This window comes from Delphinapterus leucas, chromosome 3 (assembly GCF_059928025.1).
Source record: "Delphinapterus leucas isolate spDelLeu-1000000601 "Yukka" chromosome 3, BTC_Dleu_Yukka2, whole genome shotgun sequence".
NCBI lineage: Eukaryota > Metazoa > Chordata > Mammalia > Artiodactyla > Monodontidae > Delphinapterus > Delphinapterus leucas.
In genome coordinates this window covers 118,604,889-118,632,433 of record NC_143131.1, presented here as the reverse complement: position 1 = coordinate 118,632,433, position 27,545 = coordinate 118,604,889, and the positions used below count along the sequence as shown (strand labels likewise).

The window sequence follows — 27,545 nt, the reverse complement described above, 5'->3', positions numbered from 1 at the left end:
GTCTCTGAAAATGACCAAAACAGATCACTATCACAAAAGTCACTACATAATTCAAATTAAATTTATGCACTATCCTAAAATGGGGTGATAGAAGAACTAAATAAGTGCAATATTTTACTTAATTCTTTATGAAATTTAAGATAGTTTTGTAGGCAATATGGAAGACAGTAATAAACTTTACTACATAAACATCTCAGATACTAGGTATATGTAAACTATGTTGCAAGGCCTTAAGAAATTAAATCATTGTAATCTGTTTTAGATAATAGTAACTTTATTAAATAGTTCCATATAAATAACAATCTATAAATAAAATATTAACATTAGAAGAAATTATTACTTAAAGGTATTTTACTGTAAATTCTCTCAAAGATAATTTCCTAATTACTTTTTTATTCTTAAGCCTAAAATGACTACCACAGGATTACTTAAAGCAAGATACTATGGGGCTTCCCTGGTGGCGCAGTGGTTGAGAGTCCGCCTGCCGATGCAGGGGACACGGGTTCGTGCCCCGGTCCGGAAAGATCCCACATACCGCGGAGTGGCTAGGCCCGTGAGCCATGGCCGCTAAGCCTGCGCGTCCAGAGCCTGTGCCCCACAACGGGAGAGGCCACAACAGTGAGAGGCCCCCGTACCGCAAAAAAAAAAAAAAAAAAAGATACTATGGAATTGGAATTTGTTTGAAGAGAGCCTATTAAGATGTCAACAACAGTAACAATGTTCTCAAGTCACAAAACTATATTAAACCTTACATGCACATCAAATCTTAATATAAAAATAATAAGGGAAATTGTTATTTAGTAGAATTTAGAAGTCTAAGGAAATAATATCTTTAATATAAACTCAGAACTTCAAGTTGAATCAGATGCATGCATATGACTTCTAAGGTTCTTAAATTGGCTGAACTGAGTTTGAATCATAACACTTACTAGCAACTTAATTTCCATTAGCCTCAGTTTTCAACAGAAAAACAGAGATGGGATATGGACTTATTTTATAGTATTACTATAAAGAGCCCATGAGATAATGTATATAAAAGCATTTAGCACTGAGCTTGGTGCATGGTAAGCGCTCAATAAATGTAAATAAAGTGATATTAGTTGATTTTTTAACCAAGCTTCTTTATATATTAAGACTGAAAATTTTACTAGCTGTTTCTAGAACTGCTCAATGGTCAAAGCTATTTTGAATTTCTTTAAATTGCTTTTTATTTTCAGACCTTAATTCTAGACATCTGAACTGAGAATCATTTACTATTAAGATAACTTCTAAAAGCCTGACACTTAATTTCAGAAGAAATGAACCTGAACAACCATGCTTCCAATCAAGAGTATACATATATTCTGGCTGAGACTATATCAAGTATGATACGTTTAAGACTATATAGTTATGGCTGTCAGTCAGCTAGTCAAGTTATGACATTCATAAATTATGTATCTAACCAACTCATTATCATGACAAATATTTTGAGAGTAGAACAGCAATAAAGAAAAATACTCTTGGGCTTCCCTGGTGGTGCAGTGGTTGAGAGTCCGCCTGCTGATGCAGGGGACACGGGTTCGTGCCCCGGTCCGGGAAGATCCCACATGTCGCGGAGCGGCTGGGCCCGTGAGCCATGGCCGCTGAGCCTGCGTGTCCGGAGCCTGTGCTCCGCAACGGGAGAGGCCACAACAGTGAGAGGCTCACGTACCGCAAAAAAATAAAAGAAGAAAGAAAAATACTCTTGTATTTAAAGAGTGAAACTTATTGCTATTATATATGAATATTATCTAAAGTAAAATTGTAAGATGTACAGTATCCTCTCTTCCTCTCTTTTATTAAATATGAGGAATGATAACTAGATTTAATTTAGGTAAAATTAATTATATCTTTGGTCTGATCTATAATTCTACTGGTATATTAACATATCATAAAATCAAAGAATTAGGTATTTACCTAATTCATTCTTATTTATTTCATCTTCAATTAAGAAATTAAGAGAAATTTAGACTTAATAAAGTTTTAAATTTTGAGGTAAGTCATCATTTTGAACAAAGAAAATCTAATTATTGCTATATATTTTAAAATGTAAGCTTCAGCAAAATGAAAAAAATTTTAAATGAAGATAATTTTCAGGGAATTCCCTGGAGGTTCAGTGGTTAGGACTAGGCACTGTCACTGCTGGGCGCCTGAGTTTGATCCCTGGTCGGGGAACTAGATCCCACAAGCCAAGCAGCCAAAAAAAAAAAAAAAAAAAAAAAAAAAGAGAGAGAGAGAAAAATGTGTAATTTTTAATGTATTGACGGATTTATACTTTCAAGTATATTAATAAAAGAATATTGTACAATATGGTGGGGCAACTGTCACTAGACATTAATGTCTAAGAGAAATTAAATTTTATTCATTTATATTAATGTTAAATATAATTAAAAGATGTTTTCTAAACCAATTTTTTGAAGTTTCATGTGAATTTTGTAAAAGGTCATTTTAATTTAACAAATACTTCAGTGAAATAACCAGAATTTGACCTCCTCTACAAGAAATAGCAGTAAATACTACCATAAAGTTAACACCTACAAGTTCCCTTTAGAGCTGTTTCTCCTTTTAAAAAAAAAAAAAAAAAGGACAGGTCCTAAGTTCCAACAAACTAAACTGATCAATAATGTGGGTTTCGTAACTGCAAACTGAGTACTTAATTAGGAACATTATAATGATATTTATAGAACCCTAAGTCTTAAAAATGTTACTCTCAGGTCACCAGTTTCATCATTATTATTTATAATCATACTTCACACTCCAATATCTGCTTTTACCAGATTCGAAATCAGAACCATAAATGAACTATAAGAGTTTATTCAAAATTTATAACAACTTGCAATGCTAATGACACAAAGTCAATTTGAGTTAAGTGGCTATGGGCTGAAGATATAAAAAACAAAAGTAAAGAATAAAGAATCTAACTCCTTAAAACATTTCCCAGCATTTTTATTTCCTTTATGAAAACTAAGACATTCCTCCTCTGCACAGCAATACCTATTACATATCAGAGGAGCCTCAAAGGCACTATTATAATTCTATAACCACTTGAAGTCATACACATGCCCAATAAAATTCCTGAATTAAGTAATCTTACTCCACATTTTAAAAGATTCAGTAAAGATTAGGAAGACTAAAGGCTCACAAAAGAAGAAAGGAAACTGGGATAGCATAACTGGGATGGGAGGAGGGGAGGAGAATACGACAAGAAGAAACAGACAACAGTAAAGAAAAAAAATGTTGCAATCAAGAGACAGAGGACTGGCCTGCCTTTGAATATCACTCCAGCTACATCTTAGTTCTTGGTCTTCATCCACTGTCAACAGCCATTCTGGCTGCATTTCTGAACTGGGCTCTCATGGAGGTGATACATTCACCAGCCATCTTTAGGAAGGTAAATGATTAATTGCACTGTTTTCCCACTGCTGCAAGGACAATGAAACGGAAAGTAAACTTGTGCACCTCATTTCATATCTAGTTGTAATTTTCCACACAACAATAAACAGAAACATATACTGTAAGTTTATAAGGCTGGTTTCTTTTTTGCTTTGCTGTGTGTGTGTGTGTGTGTGTGTGTGTGTGTGGTGTCTGTGTGCTTTCATCAAGACAGTTAATACAAAAATCCCAATCTCCAAATCGTTATCAAGTTGACAATGATCTTCTAACCACAAATATTTTAAAAACATGGAATGTTTATAGTTTTTTTCTGAACATCCCTTTTAATTAGAAATATTTAAATTGATCTAATAAAATTATAAATAAAGAAAAAGCAATGCGATTTAGAATTCTGATTTCCAAATATGAAAATCACCAGCAGGAAAATTAAATGTCTAACCTTATATGATTATCTCTAAAGCCTACAAAGAAATTCTATTTTGAGATCTCCTACCCAAGATACAACACAGGGTGATTTTGATACCAAAGGGCTAAAATAAAGGATCATGGCAACTTTATTTCTTTGCTTTTGCAAATAACAAAAAAGAAGAGGGAAAACACACTTTTGTGTGTTAGTATTGTAGAGTTTAGTTAAATTCACTTCCAAAACACCTCAAGAAATGAGTAATTTTATAAAGATAGTTCTAAAATGGAAAAGCACCAAGTTGGTGTTTTGGGAAAGTCATGTAAAGAAGTTGAGCACAAAGATTAAAGAGAAATTATTACAGGTATATTTCTTAACCCACCTGCTATCAGGTCATCAAGAGTGTCGGTAAGCGTCTGGGCTGGAGTTGCAACCATTAGTCCATCTGGTTCTTGCACTAACAGCCCCTGATCGTGTCCAGTAATAGCAATCTGAGGCTGTCCTATAATCTGATGATTACCTGATACTTTCTGAAGTTCAAGAGAATTTGTCCCATTAGAACCTAATTCACTGGAAAAGTTACACTGTGGAGATGATAAAGGCTGGACTGGGACAAAATCAATTTGTTCTGCCGATGGTGGAGACTGTTGCTCATCAACATCATTATCTTTAAATAAGATTGTGTCAACCTGAGGTAACTCTGAAAAGTGATCCTCTGGGAGACTACCATCTCCTTCCCCTTCTGGGAAGACTCCTCTATGAGAGCACTGCTGGTGTGGAGATACTGTGTCTTTCTGACCTTTGGTTTCCAAGTATTCTTTGGTAAATTGCTGCTGTGTTTTCATCTGCAACTGCCTTTCCACTTTCTGCAGTTCCTTCAGTATTTTCTTCTTCTTCTGGACTTGCTCTTCTCTGTTCTTTTTAAGTTCTTCTATCTTATCTTTGTTCAGAGGTTCACCTTGAATTAACTCCAATGATTTAAGCTGTGCTTTTTCAATAGCACTAATTCTTTGTCCCAGTTCATTCAGTTTTCCTTCAGTCTCCTCTACTATGCACTCCAAAGGCTGGTATGGGTGAAAAGGTGGCAGTACGTCCTGATCTGCTACCTGCAGGGAACTGGACTTCTGCTTGGATGTACCTAAGCACATGAAAAATGTTTGAAAATGTGCCATGCTAAAAAAAAAAAAAAAAAAAAAAAAAAAAAAAAAAAAAATCCCAGCCCTCCCTCCGCCCCCCACCACATACTTCCCTCCCAAAACCCATATAACTAATGCTATAGAATGAATGTTCAGATTCATACCAGTTGTAGGTAGATTAAAGACCAGACTCATCTATTTTACATAGCACAAACAGGGATGTTGCCAATTCAAAAAATGTGACTTTTTCAATTAAAAAAAATCTAATATTTATAGGATTGGATGATTTTGGAAAACACAGGATTAGGGAGAAAAGGAAATCAAAGAGGAAAGAACCTCAAAATTCTGCTTATTTAATTGGACTTTTTAAAGAACATCAAATCTAAAGCAGTATCAAAATAATGTTGAGGGTATCATTAATGTTGGCTTGACTGCCCAATTGTTCTTTTTACAATATTAGTACAGGTTACTGCAAGAAACTGTAACTTGTAGATCAAAGTAGGGAAAAGTGCCTTTCAAACTGCCAAAATGTTTCTTTATTATATTAAAATATAATTTGAAATCAATTTTTAAGATATAACCTTCTAAAATTTTTCATTAATTAAGTCTTAAACACTTCTGTACCTGAACACTGTATTAAACTTATATCACAAAGGACAATTATTCTGAGTTTAAATAAACTCTTCACATAAAAGTCTATGAGAGAAACAATGAATAATACCTAGGAGAAAATCAGACTTCCCATATAGGATTACTCATATTGACAGTGTATGTTAAAAATGAAGTAACTGTATATTAATTTAAGGTTTTCGATCACACTTAAATTAATTTACTCCCCTCATGGCAAAATAATTATCAATATTAACAATCTTAACATCTGGGCATAAAGTGGAGGAAACATATAATAACTACTTAGAGGCAAATTCAAGGCTTAATCTTGTTTAGGAAGAACTGAGACTATTCAGCAATAAAAAGGAACTACTGATATAGCCTACAACGTGGATGAACCTTGAAAACATTATGCTAAGTGAAAGAACCCAGACACAAAAGACCACATATCGTACAATTCCATTTATAACAGATCTACAGAGAAAAGGCAAATCTATAGCGACAGAAAGGAAAATACTGGTTGCCTGGATTATAGTGGTTAAGAATGAGGATTGATCACAAACAGGCATGAGAGATTTTTTTGGAGTGATGGATCCAAAACTTGATGGAGGTGATGGTTATGCAATTATGTAAATTTTCTAAAAGTCATTGTATTGTACATTTAAAATGAGTGAACTTTTATGGTGTGTAAACTAAAACAACAACAAAGCTGTTTAAAAACAACTGGGGGGCTTCCCTGGTGGCGCAGTGGTTGAGAGTCCACCTGCCGATGCAGGGGATGTGGGTTCGTGCCCGGGTCTGGGAGGATCCTACATGCTGCGGAGCGGCTAGAACCGTGAGCCATGGCCGCGGAGCCTGTGCGTCCGGAGCCTGTGCTCCAGAACGGGAGAGGCCACAGCAGTGAGAGGCCCGCGTACCACAAAAAAAAAAACAACAAAAAAAAACTGGGTAAAAAACAGTTGTCTATTCTTAAGGACTGTAGTCAATATATATGAATAACATATGTAACTTCAGATTTAAAAATAAGCTCATCCAATGCATTCAAAATGATTCTTAGGTCCAAAGGAAAAAAATAATCCATTAGATGTTTAAATGCTCAGAACTGCAAGAGGGTGACAAAACTACTGGACAAAAAAATAAGAGATTTCACTACTTTTTTTGCTAGAATAGGAGAACTCAAAACTGCAGGTAGCTCAAATATTTGCAACATGTTATTATCAAAAAAAGTCTAACAGGTTTTCCCTGAGATACTGTCTTTAACAAGGTCAGACAACCACAGTTCCAAAATCACTGCAATTAAAGACTTAGTTATTATTATTATTTTTAATACTAACGAATGTTTTATTTTATTTTATTTATTTTTTAACATCTTTATTGGAGTATAATTGCTTTACAATGGTGTGTCAGTTTCCTTTACAACAAAGTGAATCAGCCATACATATACATATGTTCCCATATCTCTTCCCTCTTGCGTCTCCCTCCCTCCCACCCTCCCTATCCCACCCCTCTAGGTGGTCACAAACCACCGAGCTGATCTCCCTGTGCTATGCAGCTGCCTCCCACTAGCTATCTATTTTACGTTTGGTAGTGTATATATGTCCATGCCACTCTCTCACTTTGTCACAGCTTACCCTTCCCCCTCCCCACATCCTCAAGTCCATTCTCTAGTAGGTCTGTGTCTTTATTCCCGTCTTACCCCTAGGTTCTTCATGACCTTTTTTTTTTTTCTCCTTAGATTCCATATATATGTGTTAGCATACGGTATTTGTTTTTCTCTTTCTGACTTACTTCACTCTGTTTGACAGACTCTAGGTCCATCCACCTCACTACAAATATCTCAATTTCACTTCTTTTTATGGCTGAGTAATATTCCATTGTATATATGTGCCACATCTTTATCCATTCATCCGATGATGGACACTTAGGTTGCTTCCATGTCCTGGCTATTGTAAATAGAGCTGCAATGATTAGTTATTTTTTAAAGGCAAAATTCAGCAAAATGTATTGTCCATATTCAATTTATACTTCTCTGAGCAAAGTAGTGGGAACAGACTTGATCCTTTCAGAGCAAAAGCCATTAGTTTGTGAGATAATTTTATAACTATTTCCGCAAGATCATATAGGAAATAATAGTTTGCTTTACTTGTTCAAAGTACCTAATGACAATCATTGGTAGGAAAAGGGAGTTTAACTGCCACAAATAGCAATGTATAAATCTGTGAGCCCAGCAAGGAAATTTTCAGTTGTGTAACAAATTCAATGACATCAGCAGAGTAAATTCAGAAGTTCTGCAAAGAAGTTCTGAATGCTCCTCCAACATTATTTTAAAACACCCTTGTATAGTTTTTGTATTTTGTAATTTGTGTTTCGTAATTTGTATTTAAGATTAAGAAAATTAGGTAAGAGTTCAACATTAATCAGACTGGTAATTAATTATGACAACATTGGACATTCACAGATTTAAAATCTTATAATAGTAAGATAATCCAAAATAAGGCTAGAATTTTGAGGATAATAACAGAGAGAAATGGCTGTATCTTGTTAAGAAATAAAATACAAAAAGCTTAGAGCACAAGATTACAAAGAGTAACTTATTTAACTGAACATAGAGACAAAAAGCCCAAAATATATGTAGCAGGAAGAACAGAGGATGGTGAAAGTAATGCACAAAAAGCAGTTCTTCCCCAAATAGACAATGACTGAGTATCTGTAACCATGGAGTTAGTGGGATTGCCTAGATACACATCAAAGCACTAATACAAGCTACAACATCACGACTAAGCCATGTTGGTAAAAAACAAATGTCACCTAATTATTCCTAGAAGCTGAAGAAACAACTTCATTTTGGGGAAAAGTAGAGAATGTTAACAAGTGTCCTTTTAGCAACAAAATTTCAGTCTCTAGGAAGGTAGTAGTATAAGACACCAGAATATAAAACAGTTCCATCTTCCTCAGACATCGCCCACTGTCAGATTATAAATCTATTCATTGTCTACTCATTGGTAGCATTGAGTGATATCATAAATTAATATTTAGGAACACAGGTAAAGTTACTATCTTATCTCTTTGGTTTGGTTACTACCCTACTTCCTCAATTTTCACTTTTCCTCCATTAATTAAAAAAGTTTGCAACAGGAAACCACGATATAGAGACAGCTTAGAACATGGCCTTTATTTTTTTATGGGGAGTGAGGAAATGAGATGGACATAAGCAGTTATATGTTAAAAGACATTATTAAATTTGGACATATATAAATCCACATAAGCATGATTACTAATGGAAATCTACTAAACTAGAGAATATTAGTAGTAAAATTTCCAGAGAAACACTCAACCTCATTCACTGTACATATAATTTTTCTATACAATTTTAATGATTTGATATTAAAATGAGAACTTTTCATGTTACCTACTCCAATAAACAACTCTGGGATATAAAGCATCATGTTAACCTAATGCTTACTTTACATTTACAGTTCTGTTTTCAATCTGTTCCCCAACAGTCTAAAACAGTACTTCCTTTTTTTTTTTTTTTGCAGTACACGGGCCTCTCACTGTTGTGGCCTCTCCCGTTGCGGAGCACAGCCTCCGGACGTGCAGGCTCAGTGGCCATGGCTCACTGGCCTAGCCGCTCCGCGGCATGTGGGATCTTCCTGGACCGGGGCACGAACTCGTGTCCCCTGCATCGGCAGGCGGATTCTCAACCACTGTGCCACCAGGGAAGCCCTAAAATAGTGCTTCTTGATTAAGTTCTTAAACATCCCCTTTAATCACAATGTCGCTCTTCTTAAAAATTCTTGGGCTTCCCTGGTGGCGCAGTGGTTGAGAATCTGCCTGCCAATGCAGGGGACACAGGTTCGAGCCCTGGTCTGGGAAGATCCCACATGCCACGGAGCAACTAAGCCCGTGTGCCACAACTACTGAGCCTGCGTGTCTGGAGCCTGGGCTCCGCAACAAGAGGACGCGACAGTGAGAGGCCCGCGCACCACGATGAAGAGTGGCCCCTGCTTGCCGCAACTAGAGAAAGCCATCACACAGAAACAAAGACCCAACACAGCCAAAGATAAATAAATAAATAAATAAATAAATAAAAAAAGAACTGCACCAACATTAAAAAAAAATTCTTAATAATTTTCTTTTGCCTTCAGAATAATCTATATTCTTAGCCTGGCATTTATTAATTTATTCAACAAATATTTAACGTCTAGTACAAGCAAGCCATAGTGGACCATACAAAGACAAGCAACCTAAACCCTGCCCTCGAGGAGCTTACAGTCTAAAAGGGGAGATAAAAATGTACAAATCCAAATAAAAGGATAAAGCCAAGCGTTGGCAGATATGGAAATGGGATGGGGGCGTATAATACAGTAACCCTTACACATTGCTGCTGGGAGTGTAAACTGCTGTAGCATTCTAAAGAGTGTATTCACAGTACTTTGTCAGATAAACATTACGCATTCCTATGACAGGCAATTCTGCTCCTGAGTTTATCCCAGAGAAATTCTCATACAGATCCATAAGGGGACTGTACCAGAATTTTCACCACAGCATTGTCTGTGGTGGTGGGGAATGAGAGACAATCTGGGTACCCGTCACTGAGAGAAAGGACAAGTAAAAAACAGAGGATATACAGGATGAAACACTATGTATGCTGCAGGTAGAAACAATCTAGAGGTAGACATATGGATAGATCTTAAAAACAGTGCTGGTGAAAAAAGTAAAACACAAAACAGGATCTACAGCATAATACCATTTATGTAAATTTAAAAATATATAAAGTAGTAAACATTTTATAAGAACTTGTAAGAGCAAAAGAATCTGCAAATCAAACACGTTAGAATGACTGCCTAAGGGCAAGTATGGGCATGGAAAAAGGGATAAAAAGGAACAAAGTAAAACAAGAGCAGAGAGCCATGATGACAAAGTCCAGGAATTAAGTATGATTAACTCAACCTTCCACACTTGAAGTCCAAAGGGGAGGTGAAGAAGGTGCAGGAGTGACCAGAGCCAGAAGGAAGATCCAATAAAGTGCTATAGGAGTTCAGAGAAATGACTCCTCAAGAGGGCCTTGAGGTGCACACAAAAGATGTGTATTGTTTATCTTGACATAATTTTAATGCTTTGCAACGGATTAATTAGTTCTACACAAAGAATAATCAGAATCCTATTTTAGGATCTCTGTAGAATCAGTTACTACAAATGAATGAGATGCAACAAGTGGCTTCAATCAACAAATTTATTTACAATATTAAATTTGGAAAGACAAAGGTTTGATATTACTTATGTATCCTTTCCCATGTGAATATTCATAACTATAGATGATAAAGCTAAACAATGCTAGAAAACTGAGCATATCACTCTTACCTAGTTTCACATTTTGTTTATAAAGGTGATTCTGAGGCCTCTGTCAGATGCCAGCTAGGATCTCAAATCCTTGAAAACTAACAAAGAATAAGTGAGATTAGCTGCCTAAATCAGGAGAATATGAGTCAAGATGGAAGGAGCCTGGATGAATGGTGCACATGAAAGAAAAGAATGTTATAGTAGGATATATAAGAAACACCTGGGTAAGATTTATGGGCATGAATATATTTTAAAAGGATGCAGATAAGAATAAAGACTTCAGATAGGAGTAAAATGTTATAAACTTGAAAAGATGATTGCTAGAATAGAAAGAGAGTCCTAGAGAGTAAGAATCCTTCCTCCATCCCTAGCCACATATGCAATGCAGGTATAATCTATGGACTTAGGAAAAATAAAAAAGCAAAATGGTCAAACAGCAATTTCATCACTCAAAGGAACTTCTCTAGCTACATAAATGAGAAATTTTAAGAAAAAGCCACTTTAGGGAGAAAATAATATATATTTAATAATTCAAGATAGATCTATCTACCCAGGTGATTCAATGTGTACTTTTACATCATCAATTGATTTTTCCTAACTTACAGTGATATAATATTCTATTACGCACACGATTTATATCAATACTAACATGAAATCTTAATGCAATGCATTATCACAGCTTGCTCCCACATAAATAAATGTTGGGTTGGCAACACCACTTGGCATCTGGCAACAGCAAGTGCCAAGTGTCTAGATACAAGTGTTAATTTTTTCCTTCCCTAATAATTTAGTAAAATGAAAGATTCCTTAAAAGGTTAGTTCATTTTGACACTATTCAGTAAGTAATAAAACATCAGGGACTTCCTTGGTGGTGCAGTGGTTAGCAGTCCACCTGCCAGTGCAGGGGACACAGGTTCAAGCCCTGTTCCAGGAGGATCCCACATGCTGCAGAGTAACTGGGCCCGTGCGCCACAACTACTGAGCCTGCGTGCCACAACTACTGAAGCCCATGGGCCTAGAGCCCGTGCTCTGCAATGAGAGAGGCTGCCACAATGAGAGGCCCGCGCACTGCAGCAAGGAGTGGCCCCCACCCGCTGCAACTAGAGAAAGCCTGCACGCAGCAACAAAGACCCAACGCAGCCAAAAATAAACAAATAAATTTATAAAAAAACAAAAAACATCAAAGTGAAGAAAATAAGTAGCTACTCAGTATAAGAAGGTATTTCAGTAAGCAAAAATATGATTACTCACTTGAGTATCAACTTAAAAAGTCACTACCCAAACGTTTCAGTTGACTTACATATTAAATCTAAATTTAAAATGTTCTACTTCCTTTCTGCACATACTCTGTGTCCTTCCTAGCTTATTTCTTGGTTATTTTGTGGCTCTGTGTTAATAAATATTTTTTAAATGATTTCTTATTTAGTACTGAATTTCCCTAGCCAAAGTTACTACAGTCCTCTATAGGATATAGCCAAACAAAGAGCAACAAAAACAGAGGCATTTAGGTTTAAATATTTTACTAAAGGCTGTTAGCCAGTTAGGATACTCAGATTCCTTAACAAGTACATGCTTAATTTGTTTTTTATTTCTTAAGACTAAAAAGAGCAGTCTTCATTTTCTGAAGATTGAATAGCTAGGTGTCCAATGGAAAACTGCTAGAATTAGCTTAAGTCAGAGAGACTACAGGTATTTTATCTCTGAAATTAATAGTTCAGAAATAAAGTAATCCTTGGTGAAGGCCCACAATACTCTAAAATTACTAAAATTGACATTAATTTGAAAGAAGCTTCTGTTTGCTGCTGTATAGTCATTCCTTACCAACTTCACTTAAAGCTGTGTTAAAGATACAAATACATACTTATACACTTCACTGTGATTTCAAAAATCTAGAACTTCATTGTCATATAATGAATGAAATACGCTTATACATTTGTTTTACATATAATAGTTTTTAATACTTTACATATTACCTATTTTCTTTATTTCAGAGAACTCAGGTAGGACAACCACATACATTATTACCAAGTGAAGGTACTTTATATCTACAAATGAAAATACAGCAGAAAAATAACAGAGCTCATAAACGTGAGTCCTTTAAATAATGTATACACCTTGATATTCACTTGGATATTATTCATATACTTTTTTATAGTTATTTGTCCGTGTTCACATATTGACAGATGTTAAGCCATATATTCAGCATTACATGAAAGAAACTAAATATAATTCTTAAACTTCTCACTCACCAAACTGAATCAATGCTACTAAGACTTGACAGCAAACATATTTTCATTCCTCATATTACTGTTTAGCTAAAGAATTGTGAAATGAAAAATGAATGCCTGATAAATTTTTGCTACTTTAATATAATTTGCTACTTTATTTAATATAATGAAGAACTTGGTATATGCTTAAGTATTTTTGCCTACGCCAGATGAAAACGACACCTAGAAGTATGTTAGCATTTTAAGAAATCATTTTTCCTAGTAGTTGTGTCTTTTCTATTTTAAATAATATGTAAGATGATTAGCATTTGTCAGAATTACCTACCTCAATTCTGGATACACAGTAACTGTGTACCATTAAAGTACCTTTATGAATTCATACTTTAGGTGATAAAATACCCATTTTAAGGAAAATAGTTCAAGAACTAACCTTTTTGTACTCCTAAAACAGCAGGAGAGTTCTCCTGTAAAGTTCTGTCAGGTTCCTGTGGAGGTACAACCATGGCGAGTGTATGCATTGGTACACGTGGAACCTAAAAAGTCAACTCAGAAAAAAAGAATCTCAGACCAAAGAATAAAATAAAGGTCCATAAATGAAACAGAGATCCTGTTTTAGATTTTCTTCATATACCACCAAATTAACTTTTTTTGTTTCTTTAAAAGAAAAATGAAGAAGAAGGAGGAAGAGGGGAAGAAGAAGAAGGGGAGGAAGAAGAAGAAGGAGGAGGAGAAGGAGAAGAAAAGGAGAAGCAGCAGCAGCAGCATTATTCACCAAGCAGTAATTTCTGAGAATACTGATTGGGCAAATTCAGGCATTCTACAAACAGTCAATGATAAGCTAAATGGAATTAATATCACTCTTGTTACGGAGAAATCCTTGCTGGTTTCAGTTATAGCTAGGAGTACAAGCCACATATTCAACTAGCCAATTTACCCTTGTTCAAATTCTATATGGGTCAAAAGAAAAAAATCCAACACATTTCCTGAATTGGTGTATTTCAGTAGTTCTCAGAATAACTTTGTAGAAAACAATTTCAGATTTCACTGAACTTTGTATACTTAGTATACTCTCTATATTCTCTCCATATTTTTAGGTAGGTTTAAAAATTACTTTAATGAATTTTTGGTGCATATATCCTGGTTTACCCACACCTTCCTGGACGACAAAAGTAACGATCTCTAGGATAATTAATATTATCTTGGGAGGTATTAAGGGAAAATCATTCTCTTGGTTCAAGATCATGCTTAATGTATTCATAAAAAACCAAACAACCCTAAAACCTAGTTGTAATAAAAGGACAACTTGGAATACTTATATTTGGTATTGTTTCTTTTTTTTTTTTTTTTGCAGTACACGGGCCTCTCACTGTTGTGGCCTCTCCCGTTGCGGAGCACAGGCTCCGGACGTGCAGGCTCAGCAGCCATGGCTCACGGGCCCAGCCGCTCCCTGGCATGTGGGATCTTCCCGGACCGGGGCACAAACCCGTGTCCCCTGCGTCGGAACGCGGACTCTCAACCACTGCGCCAATAGGGGAGCCCTGTGTTTCTTTTTAAACACTATTTTCAGTAAATAAGACAATGAAAAAAATTTCCATGTACTTTTGAAGAAAATCTTAAAGAATTTAGGACCAGGTTTATTCAAATTTAAAAGAGAAATAAGCTGGACTTCCCTGGTGGCACAGTAGTTAAAAATCCGCCTGCCAATGCAGGGGACACAGGTTCGAGGAGATCCCACATGCCGCAGAGCAACTAAGCCCGTGCGCCACAGCTACTGAGCCTGTGCTCTAGAGCCCACGAGCCACAGCTACTGAAGCCCGCGCGCCTAGAGCCTGTGCTCCGCAACGAGAGAAGCCACTGCAATGAGAAGCCCGCACACCGCAATGAGAAGCCCGCACACGGCAACGAAGAGTAGCCCCCACTCGCGGCAACTAGAGAAAGCCCGGGTGCAGCAACAGAGACCCAACGCAGCCGTAAATAAATAAATAAATTTATAAAAAAAAAAAGAGAGAGAGAAATAAGCCCATTTTACTAAAGGCTAATTTTAAATGAAAACTCCCAATTTGAAGAATATTTATATTTACAAATAAGCTCTGTTTTACATTACCTGAGATTGATCTTGACAAGGTGGGGTAAGCTGAGACACATCTGTGGTAGGAACTGACAGAACATTGTTTGGATAATCCAATAGATAAGAAACAACATTAGTATGGCCACCTTTTGCAGCTTCAATGAGCATTGTTGAGCCATCCTGATAAAAATTGACACCATAATTAATCATTTATTAATTTCTTTTTATAATATGATTACTAAACACATTTAGTTTCTTAGCAGCTCATATAAAATCAAAACTCATTTAAACAGTAATGAATATTAATAATAAATATTAAGCACTAAAATATTTGAAATATATTTTAATAATGACGTATATATTATTTACTTATTTTGAAGTAGAATACCTTGAGACGATGAGTAGGGTCAGCCCCATGAGCCAAGAGTAGCTCCACAACTGCCAGGTGACCTCCTGCACATGCCAACGACACTACTGTATGATCGTTATTGGCTGTAGCCCTATTCACATTGGCACCTTCAAAGAAAAATAAACAGCAATCTTAGCAAAGCCAGTCAGACAATATGATTTTAAAAACTTTTTTGAAGTACAACATAGATACAAAAAAGTGCACAAATCATAAGTGTATAGTTTGAAAAATTTTCACAAAGTGAACACACTTGTGTGACCAGCACCCAGATCAAGAAACAGAACATTATCCACATACCAGAAGCCCCACTTTGTGCACCTTTTCAGGCACTACCCCACCCTCCAATGGTAACTACTATCCTGACTTCCAAACTGGTTTTAGTTTTTGAACTTTATATGAATGAAATCATACAGTGTACTCTTTTGTGCCTGGCTTCTTTCGCTCAATATAATATTTTTGAGATTCATCCACATTGCTGTGCATAGTTGTAGTTCATTCATTCAATATCACTTCTAAAATGAAAAATCTAGATTAATAAATATATACAGGTTAATGTGAGCACCAAATAATACCATTGTATGTAAAGACAATGACATTTTTGATCTACTTCTAAAATGTGGCAGTATAGCCAGGTCTCAAAGCAGAGAAAACAGATTTTTTTAAACAATATTTACGAGAAATATAATTCTTCCTATTGTATATTTTAAGGGTCAGAGAGACCTGGATATGAAGAGAAGACAAAAGATTATCCAAATACGTTATCAGAAAGGCTATTTAGTAAGTTGTTCAATAGCTTTGTACAATATGACCAAAAAGAAGTCTAAATGCAAAATCTTTTCTTAGCCTCTTTTTTTGGTAAATTAATTTTGATTCACGGAAAAAAAGACCTCTCATTTTTAGTTCAACTACCTTTTACAATCCCAAAAGGACTCAACTAGATGGTTAAGACTATAGCAATGGGGACTTCCCTGGTGGTGCAATGGATAAGACTCCATGCTCCCAATGCAGGGGGCCTGGGTTTGACCCCTGGTCAGGGAACTAGATCCCACATGCACGATGCAACTAAGCGTTCGCATGCCACTAAGGAGCTGGTGAGCTGCAACTAAGGAGCTCGCCTGCCGCAACTAAGACGTAGTTGAAACCAAAAAAAAAAAAAAAAAAGGACTATAGCAACGTTCATTCTTCCTTCTTCCTTAATTCGACTTATTTTATGAAGGGAAAAATAAACCTAGGGGAAACTACTATTTATTTAATTTTCAAAAAGACCCAGCTGAACCTAATCCTAACTTGTATTAAAGTACCTTTGGGAAAGACGAGGCACACCAATAAACATCCTTACATTACCAACATAAGATTATTTTTAAAGTTGTTAATAATAAATTTAGTTGGGATTGTTTAGCACTTACTACAGCCTAGAAAGGCTATAATCAATGTGTTCTTATTCTTGACAAGCCTGATTATATGCTTAGCAGGGTAGTTGATGGTATGATTAGGAAAGGAGCATGAGAGAACTCTAAAGGTTATCCATCTGTTTATTACTTCTGCATGGTTGAAGTAAATAGCTTTTACAGACTAAGTTATGACATTATATAAGATATGCCTTACTTGGTAGCAAAATGTCATGTGAAGAAAATAGGCCTAATTTTATCCAATTAAAGAAGAAAGCAAGTATATTTAAAATGATAAAATCTTACACTGCATCCTTAATGGTACAAAATGTCAGAATTCTATTGGAATATACAATAGATATAAAATGTTTATTTGAATAATGTGACAACACTTGAGTGGACCTTCCTTACAGTTTAACATCCTAACCTAAGATTTTTTTTATCAGATGCCAGAGTACCTCGAACACTACACAGAGTTAGGCTGAACCAAAAGAAATTGCTGCTATTACCATCTTTGACATATACAATGACAATTTTATATGGTTCAACAAAAACTGAGTTCAGCAGCATTTCACTTTTCTATAATAAATAGTCTTGAACTACCTCTTATCCATCATTTGAACTTCTTTGCCTAAATATATTCTAATAATAGAATCTCTAGAGGAATATAAAAATAATAAATAACACCCTTGTGTACTTGGTTGATTTAACTGTACCATAAACAACAGTAGCAGACTTTCTCTCCTCCACCCTTCCCCATTTCCAGCAGAACTGCCTTAAGTGATGAACGATACTGTATCTACTAAATATAGCTGGACACTTTACCTTTGACATTTCCAACTTTGGGGAGTAACCATATACTCTTTGGTTGATGAAAACTTCAAACTCAAAACTAATAAACAGGACTTCCCTGGTGGTCCAGTGGTTAAGAATCCACTTTCCAATGCAGGGGACGTGTGTTCGATCCCTGGTCAGGGAGTTGGGATCCCCCATGCCGCGGGGCAACTAGGCCCCTGTGCCACAACTACTGAGCTCGCGAGCCTCAACTAGAGCCCACGCACCGCAAACTACAAAGCCCACGTGCCCTGGAGCCTTCGCGCCACAACTAGAGAGAGAGAAAAAAAAACCCACATGCGGCAACGAAAGATCCCGTGTGCTGCAACTAAGACCCAACGCAGCCAAAAAAAAGGACCTGACGCAGCCAAAAAAAACTAATAAAGATTCCAGCAAAGTACCTTATGAACTCTGCTTCCTAATAAAATACAGCAACAAAAGACTGGAATATAATACTTATACTATAGGTAAAGTAACTTTAAAAGAAATTGCAACAGTTTAGGAACTTTTTTCAGAAGTTGTACTTTCTTGGAAATGCACACTTGTACTTTCTTTACCTTTGCTAATAAGAAACTGCACGGTGCACAAATGGCCAGCTCTCGCAGCTTTCATCAAAGGGGTTCTTCCACCTTCAGATTCATGTTCCTAGTAAAGAAACATAAAATAATCCATCAGTGCCAATTCATTAACCATCTATTTTTAACACTTAGTATCAATGACATAAGAAATAATGAAGATTTAATACTTACTCAATGCAGTCACTTATGTTACCTACCTCAATTCCTCCAAAATACAGGATTAATTTCAGTCCACATTAGATGGTGTAACTTTCTAAGAGCACGTTCAGTTTTACATACCAAACAATAAACATTAAGGATAAGACTTATGTTTAGTTTGATCCCCAAAGAGAAGTAACTGCATTTTTCTAATACTAAGGTTAAAAAGATATTTCCCTAACTATTCATCTGAACTATGAAAAAGGAACCTTAATTTTGTGAGGTGATTTTGAGGATCTCATCATATCAGAAGCCAATAAGAGATCTATCAAAGGAGAGAAACCAATCTCTGAAGAAAAACACTATGGTATTTCAGGATTAAAGGGAAAAGGAAAAAGAAAAACATACAAATGAGCTGATTATTTTTTAGAGTAGAAATTAAATGCTTGAATAGTCAAAGACAAAAGAAGCAGTCTTACAATAGTAGGAAGACTGTTATTCTTCCTAGCAAGTTTGTCCGCAAGAGGAATGAATGAGAAAACAGCTTCTCAAGCATCCTAATATCAAATGCCACTAAAAAAAGCTTGCTTGTATGGTAAGTAGTACTGCCTGTTGGGAGTACTGTGAACTCTTACTACATTCATCTAAGTATTAAAATGTAGCTGACACATAGCTTTTACAAAAAGTTCTCTCAACTATCCCCTCTTTCACTATGTATGCAAACATTAATTTCTGTTGTTCTTGTCCTCTTTTGTTACTAAGAAAAACTTGATAAAGAACGGTGATTTCTTCTTACATAACTATATCTCACTACAACTTTGGCAAACTAACAATAAGAATAGATTGTCAACCCAATGGAAACTTTAAACTGGACTGCAGTGACAGGAATTCCACTCTAAAAGAAGTTTTTTTCTTTTATCTTGATAGTGTAGAATTCTCAACCTCCTAGTTTATGTTTTGATTTTTGTTATGCATATTGATTAGACAACAATCTTTATTAACTCTAAGGTATGGAGGATGAATAACTATAGATAATGCCAACAAAATTTGGCTTTAGAATGAATTTTGAACTTATATTCAAATGTAGGTAAATCTAATATTCTGGCAATTTACTTCAAACAAAACGGAACACACATCATGAAGAGCTTACCCAGAAAGACCTAGAAAGTTGTGTCAACACACTACATGCTGGAGTTGTTGTATCAGCTACACACTGGAAAGAAACTGCTCCTTTAGCAACTGCTATTTCCCCTCCTGTCTCAGGACCTTTGTGCTTAAGTTGCTCTCTCTTCCCTGTAACACTTCTTTGTTAGCTCCTTTTCATCCTTGACTGTCTCAAGTTAAGTGTTATTTGCTCAAGGAAGACTTTCCTGAACCTTCTTGACTAGATCACTTTTCCTACTATTGACTTACAGTTCTACGAACTGCTCTTTCATAAGTTCCAATCACATATTAGTTTGTGTTAACTATTTGAGTAACATGTCCACCATTCAAGTATAAGCTTCATGAGAAAAGCAATCATGTCCATTTTTGCTTATCATTATATACCTAATGTCTAAAACAATGAAGTACTTGAACACTGTTTACCAAGAAGGAACCTAAGCACATCTGACCTCTCAAATCTTCCCTTTCATAGAAATGAAGTTTGAAGTTTAAATTTTCTTCTAGGTAAATATGAGAAAGATAAGTTAATTTTAAGACTGGTAGCTAAACTTAGAGTAAGACATTCATTACCTTCATTTGATAATACATTATTACTAGATCATGGGTGGGCAATACTAATGTCACTTTTCCTTGTTTTTTCTTTCTTATCTCTTAAGCCTGGCAGTGACACCCATCAGTGCAACTAGTAGTGGCAAAGACAAAAGATTCTGAAAGCCCTGTTTAGAATAAACTTTTAAAGTAACTTTTAAAGTACTTGTTAGTTCTGTATATTTAAAATATTCCCATAGCTGTTAAAAATAAGAAATCAGAAGGTATAATCTCAAGATGCTCACTCCAAGTGAAATTTCAAAATTCAATATACTAATAAAATTTTGGAAATAAAAGGTGTTAAAAGCTGCCTATTTTATTTTCCTCCCTATAAATTCATTCCTTTGGTTCTGAACAATATGTTTGAGGAAACAGTTGATACGATACTACAACTTTATAATGTATTATAATATTTCTTGTCCTAAAATTAATAATGTATATCCCACAACACATACGATTTGTCCCAAAGTATCTGACCACTGAATCCTTTTAGGATAGGAATCAAATTTGTCTATACAGTTGACCCTTGAATAACATCGGTTTAAACTGCGTAGGTCCGTTTATATGTTGATACCTAAGTTCTACACTACACGATCACAGGGGTGCAGAACCCCGCACAACACGGGTAGATGTGGTTATATGCGGATTTTCCACTGCACAGGTGGACGTCCCAACCCCCACGTTGTTCAAGGATCAACTGGCTACTTATGAATGTTGGATTTATTATTTCAGCCAATATTTATTCAATATCAATAAAATTTTAGGATACGAATTATGATTATTTCCTTCATAAACACAGAAAATTATTTTTCAAGGCTACAAACTTAGGTATTGTGCAATTTAACCTTTTTTCTTTCTTCTTTTTGGAGAACAGCTAGAATAATATAGGGATTATCTATTCCTTGAACATTTGGTAAAACTCACCTATAAATCCATCTGGGATCCTCTTACCTTCATTAGGTGGATGGTTTTGAACTACTGACTCAGTTGGTGAAATGGTTGTTTTATTGAGGTATACGATTCTAGAATCATTTTTTTTTTGGGCCACGCAGCGAGGCTTGTGGGATCTTAGTTCCTCGACCAGGGATTGAACCTGAGCCCTCGGCAGTGAAAGCACAGAGTCCTAACCACTGGACCGCCAGGGAATCCCCTTGAATCATTTTTGATAATTTATATTTAAAAATCAGTATTCATTTCATCTAAGTATTCAAACTGATTGTTCATATTGCCTTATAAATTTTAAAGTTCTCTACTATATCATATAGTTATAACTCCCTTTAAGTTTCTATCATATACCTTTTGCCCTTTTGAAAAAAGCTGGGCTTATTTTATCTGTTTCAGAATTTTTTAAAAATCAGCTTTTATTTTGCTGTTTATCCTTATTTTTTCTTTTTTTAACTCTATTTTTTGTTGTTTACTATTCTATTAACTTTTTAAAAACTTTATGTCCTTCCTTCTTTGTGCTGTTGTTCTTTTACTAGCTTCATTTACTTTCATTATACACATACACACACACACACACACACACACACACAATTTTCCTTCTAAGGACCACTTTAGCTGTATCCTCTCACCCAAGTTTTGATGTGTAGTTTTGGTGATAACACCTATTTTGCAATTTTTACTGGGACTGCCTTTTTAACTCATGAATTATGTAAAAGTATTTTTCCTCATTTTCTAGTTATATGGGATTTTTAAAATAAGGTCTTATTGTTAATTTGTAATTTTAAAAAGACAGAGATCAGAGAATGTAGTTCATATGATTAAGAAGTTTGTTTTAAAGACTTTTTTGTGGCCTAAAACATGCACCAGATTTACACATATTCAATGCACTGGAAAATAGCATATTCCATATTTATTGGGAACAAAATGGTAGCTCTCTATTTATAAAAGCAAATTTGATTTTTCTATTCTTAACAATCGCTTTATGTATTTGATCTATCAGTTTCATAGAGAAGTGTGGGAAAAAATCCTATCACTACAAATGTAGAGCTGACTAATTTTCTTGTAATTCTGTAATTTTCTATTTTAATTGGAGGGTAGATGTTAGTTACTGATTAGTAATTGTTATACTAGCTGGAGGAGCATTTATTTATCTCTAAAAATGATTTTGGTTTAAAATTCCATTTTCCCTGATATTAATATTGCCTTACATAACTTTTTCCATTACTTTGTCAACCTTTCCCTGTCATTTTTTTTTAGATCTTTCTCCTGAAAATAGAATTTGCTAGATTTTGATTTTGAATCTAATTCAAGTCTGTGCCCTTTTAACAATTAAGTTCAATAGGTTTATATTTGTTCTGATTAATAATATATTTTTGTAAAAAAGAATCTTTAAAGTTATTCAGTACCTGATTCTTCACTCCTAAACAATGGAAGGATTCTAGAATGGCTTTTGAACTTTCTAACATATCCTGCTGAATTTCATACTATTGCTGTCTACATTTTTAGTACTACTTTCGTTTTAAGCATAGAAATTTAGGATTTATACTCACAAATTCGTATTTATAGTTTACCAATTTCTGTGCTTACCGTAGCTTCCTGCATCCCACGCCTTCCTCCAGGGTTCTTTGTTCTCCTTATTGATGTACATAACTTTTAGTAGTTCTTTTGGCAAGGGTCTGAGGTGGTAAACTTTTATTCTTTGTAGATCTGAAAATATGCTTATTTTTCCTTCTTTGGAATGTTCGTTGAGTATAGAATTCTATATTGTGTTATTTTCTTCTGGTTTTTTTTTGGGTGGGTGCTGCGTTGGGTCTTCGTTGCTGCGTACAGGCTTTTTCTCTAGTTGCGGCGAGCGGGGCTACTCTGCGTTGCAGTGTGCAGGTTTCTCATTGTGGTGGCTTCGATTGTTGCAGAGCACGGGCTCTAGGTGAACGGGCTTCAGTAGTTGTGGCACGCAGGCTCTACAGCGCAGGCTCAGTAGTTGTGGCACATGGACTTAGTTGCTCCGCAGCATGTTGGATCTTCCTGGACCAGGGCTCAAACCCGTGTCCCCTGTGTTGGCAGCTGGATCCTTAACCACTGTGCCTCCAGGGAAGTCCCTCTTATGGTATTTTGAGAATACTACTCTCCATTGTTTTCTGTGATTATTTTTGTTGATGAGAATCTACCATCAAAAATTTAATTGTTTTTCCTTTGAGAATAATTCATTTTTCCTCCAATAGCTTTTAAGATTTTTCTTTATCCTTAAAATTCTGCAGTTTCATTTGTTCTGCTTAGCAATTATTTTTCAATCAAGGATTCATGTCAGGTTTCAGTTCTAGAAAATTCTCCATCATTATCTCTTCAAGCATTGCCCCTGCCTTCTATTTCTAGCCTCTCTTTCAGGAACTTCATATATATATATATAGTCAAATACATATATGGCCTCTCAATTTCTCTTTCATATTTTCCATCTCTTTACCTTTGTGCTATATTACCTATTTTATCATTTGATCCATTAATTCTTTTTTCTTTTTTCTTTTTTTTTGCGGTACGCGGGCCTCTCACTGCTGTGGCCTCTCCCATTGCAGAGCACAGGCTCCGGACACGCAGGCTCAGCAGCCATGGCTCACGGGCCCTGCCGCTCCGCGGCATGTGGGATCTTCCCGGACCGGGGCACGAACACGTGTCCCCTGCATCGGCAGGCGGACTCTCAACCACTGCGCCACCAGGGAAGCCCTGATTCATTAATTCTTTATTCAACTGTCCAATATACTGTTTATCCTATATATTTAGTTTTTATTTCCACAATTTTTTCTCCTGAAAGTTTGTTTTATTTCGTATCTATCTGTTCTTAATTCATAATCATCAGCTTTTGTTTCATTGCCTCACATTGTTTTATGGCTATTGTTCATAGTTTAAAATAAGCATGCTTAAAATCTTTGATTCAAGTCTTTTATTTCAATTTCCTTGGGCCTGTACTCTCCTGTGCTGCTGCTTTTTGTTTGCTTGCATTTTGACTCTCTCTCTTCATGTAGATTTGCTCCTGAGCTTTATAATTTTTTTACTTGATAAAGCTCATTTTGCATGGGAGTTGTTTTTTTCTTTTTTTTCCATCCACAAACTTATCCCTTCTCATTAGATGGTCTGAAAGTTACTTCAGTCTGGCCCATTTCAGGAGTAGCTCTTTCTTTGGCAACTTAAGCTTCTTATCCCATGAAGTTATTTCTGTTCTTCTCACTAAATCAAATAATGATGCCCTCCAAGTTCTTAGTTACAATGTTGTCTTTGCATCTTCTCTCTATGGAGAACAATTTGCTAATTTCTGACTGCGACTCTGGGCAGTTGCTTGGAGCTTTTTTTCCATGCTGCTTCATAGGCTGGGCAATAAGACTGTACCTATTGGCGAGTTCCATGTGAGATGCATTCAGTCCCTACTCCCTTAAAGATGATGAAATTCCAGCCCCCAGCACCCATTTTTTTTTAGGTTTAATTCTCCTTGGGCCTACAGCTTCAGCTGTGGATCCAGTGTCCATTTCTAGTCCACAGAGTTCGTTGGTCTTGTTTCTGAGTATAGCTATATATTTTTAGTTTAGTTTGTTTTTCTCCCATATTTTATTTATTAGATCTATGTACTTGAATGATAGAGAGGTTTCAAAATATACTAACAGTGACTTTACTTTCTTGACTGGAAGTCATTTGTTACTTATATTTAAACAACTTTGAGATAGAACTCATTCAACATACAATAACCTAGAAAGAAAGAACTTGGCCTTTAAAAAAAAAAGTGTATTAGGAGTTTTGTGTATTGCACAGATAGTTTTAAGAATCAATAAAAAATTGATAAAAGTTTTCCAGCTTTAAGTAGTAAAGTTTTAAAATATGTATATACGCTACTCCTTAATAAAAAGTTATTTAAAAAGCGGGAGGTCCTATTTAGTTTATTAAGGTAAATTAATCAACAGTTGAAACATATTTATAAGTGGATAATCAGAGCTCATGAGCCTGCTAAAATCTTGTCCATAAAAAATGCACTGCAAAGTTCTGGTTCCGATGCATAAGCATTATGAGAAAAAAGGTGCATTTTTTTTCTATTTGGCTTTAGATAACAAAATTTAATTTTAGATTTAGGCTTTTTTTCTTTAAAATAATTTGATTTCCTTTAAAACCACAGCCCTGGGCAACCAAGGTATATATCAAAGATTGTAACTATATCACAGAGTCGGTGTTTCTTGCAGTTGAAGGAGGACACTGTCTAGGGGGAAGCACCAGAATCAGAGGAGAGGAGAGGGAGACTGCTTTATACTATATATGTACTAAAGGATTCTTACACTCTCCCCTAGGGGATATGTTCTTCCAACCCACCACTGTATATTAATCATTAACTTAGTGATCTGTTACTGATCAGATTCATATCCCTCAGCAGAACTGAGATGGAAAAAGATTAAGAGGCACCGTTTTAGGGTTTGTGTTTAGCTCAGTTTCTAAAAACCACAAGTAACAAAGACAAAAACCAAGCCTACTCAGTTTGGATGAACGAAGAATGATAATAAAGCAAAGGCTGGAAAAGAACAGAACTCAGCAACGATGCAGAATAATCTACAGACTCTAGCAATGTCTCAAAGTGTGGAATATAGAGGACTTATGAGAATCTCCTGGGATATCATTTAAAATGCAGACTCCCCATTTCAGATCTGCTGAATCTGAACCTCTAAAAGTGGGGCTGCAAACCTCAATTTTAAAAAGTATCCCAAGTCTTGAGACTTACAGCTAGACAGACAGATTTAAAATCACATTTTCTTTAACAAGTCCAGGGAGAAAAAAATAACTTTATCTGAACTAACACTCAGCTTTACATTCTTGATAGGAGCCACAGCTATTACATAAACTGAGTAAAAGTTTACATTTTCACATAGTATTTTGTGAAAGAAATTTATTTACTTTCTTCAAAATAGAATGAATATGTAACAACTTCTCATTCCAAAAGCCAATAAAAAAGATACTTAATAAGCATTATGGTTAAGAGTGGCTTGACACTGAAAAATTTATTTTAGATGGCCTAAATTAATTGTGAAGCAATCACAACTTATTCCTAATTTAAAAATTAAGCACTGCTCCTGAGTATAAACAAATCTCTCTGGATTACAATGGATATTAAATTTGCTTGACTTTTAAAAGCATCAGGCACAAATTCCACACATTTTTTTTCAAAAGAAATGTTTGTTTATCAACAAGTATTCACCTTCTTAAAAGACAATCTTAGAACGAGGTTACACGAGAGGATTTTAAGAAGAAAATTTTAATTTTATAGAAACTAGGGCATGAGCAATATAGTAAATGTTTCACTAAAATGTTTTGTTGTTGTTGTTTGTTTGAGGATTATATAGAAAAAAATCCAATATATCACCCTAAATCTGAGTTTCAGATTTTTGTTGAACAAAGTTGAATACAAAGGGCTTTATGACTGAGACTTTCTCTCTGGGTTATCTTAACTCTCTCAATAAGGGAGAATGCAAAAAAATATCTGAATAAGAAAATCTATTTTAACCTAAGAGATTTTTTTTTTTTTTAGGAATACCACATAAAAAGAATACTAAGGAGGCAAACCACTAGTAATGTAAATCTCTTTTTATTGGAATTTCATAATCTTTTTCAATCAAAGAGGATTTCCTTTGTCACCCAACAGGGTCCTGGAACTTCTTGACTGGAATTCAGATATCTAGAGTTCTGGTTACCTACATCATCTATTCTTTATGTAGTAGCTTACAAGCATCAAAGGCCACCCTCACCTGATGCTTGGCCGGATCTATGCCCTCCAAAATAGTCTTCATGTCCTCCTGCTTGTCCTGTGAAAGGAAAAAGAAGAACTCACGGATCTTATTCCAAAAACGAAAATCACATTTGGCCATGAAGACCTTGTGACCAGTACTTCAGGTGCTGGGCTTTATTAACTCAGGATCTTCAACTAAAAAGATTCTCATCTGTAGAGACCATAATCTCATGAACAGAGTATGATTTTTAAGTATGATAATATGGTTCTCTACCAATATAACTTCAATATAAACCTTAACATACACAGACCTAATTCTGCTAAAGTTTTTGAACTCATGCCTTTATCTCCAAATACAACTAAAACCACAGAAAATAGAGCAGTATCTTAATATCTAACCAAGGAAAATAATTAAATCAAAAGATTTGCGAATATCAGAAGCTGAGAGATAAAAGTAGGAAAAATACTGTAAGAGATTAAATAGTTCTGTAGTACCTCCTCCCCCCATTATAAATGCACTTAGTGCTCACACTTTTCAACTAAAACAGGAGACT

The 27,545-nt window shown here is 35.4% G+C and overlaps 1 protein-coding gene across 5 annotated transcripts in view; it reads right to left on the bottom strand.

Annotated features, from left to right (window-relative positions):
• ANKHD1 (ankyrin repeat and KH domain containing 1) overlaps positions 1-27,545 on the bottom strand; it is a 112,384-nt gene that overhangs the window by 27,379 nt on the left and 57,460 nt on the right. For 2 of the 5 annotated variants that reach the window (XM_022588960.2, XM_089909368.1), the window contains exons 11-16: positions 27,011-27,067; positions 18,387-18,474; positions 15,587-15,714; positions 15,235-15,378; positions 13,561-13,663; positions 4,197-4,952 (exon numbers count right to left, since the gene is read on the bottom strand). In XM_022588960.2, the coding sequence (XP_022444668.1) occupies positions 4,197-4,952; positions 13,561-13,663; positions 15,235-15,378; positions 15,587-15,714; positions 18,387-18,474; positions 27,011-27,067 (1,276 nt within the window). Of the gene's footprint in view, positions 1-4,196; positions 4,953-13,560; positions 13,664-15,234; positions 15,379-15,586; positions 15,715-18,386; positions 18,475-26,834; positions 27,068-27,545 lie in introns of those variants that run through there. The other 3 variants (XM_022588961.2, XM_022588962.2, XM_022588967.2) reach the window with 2 other exon arrangements.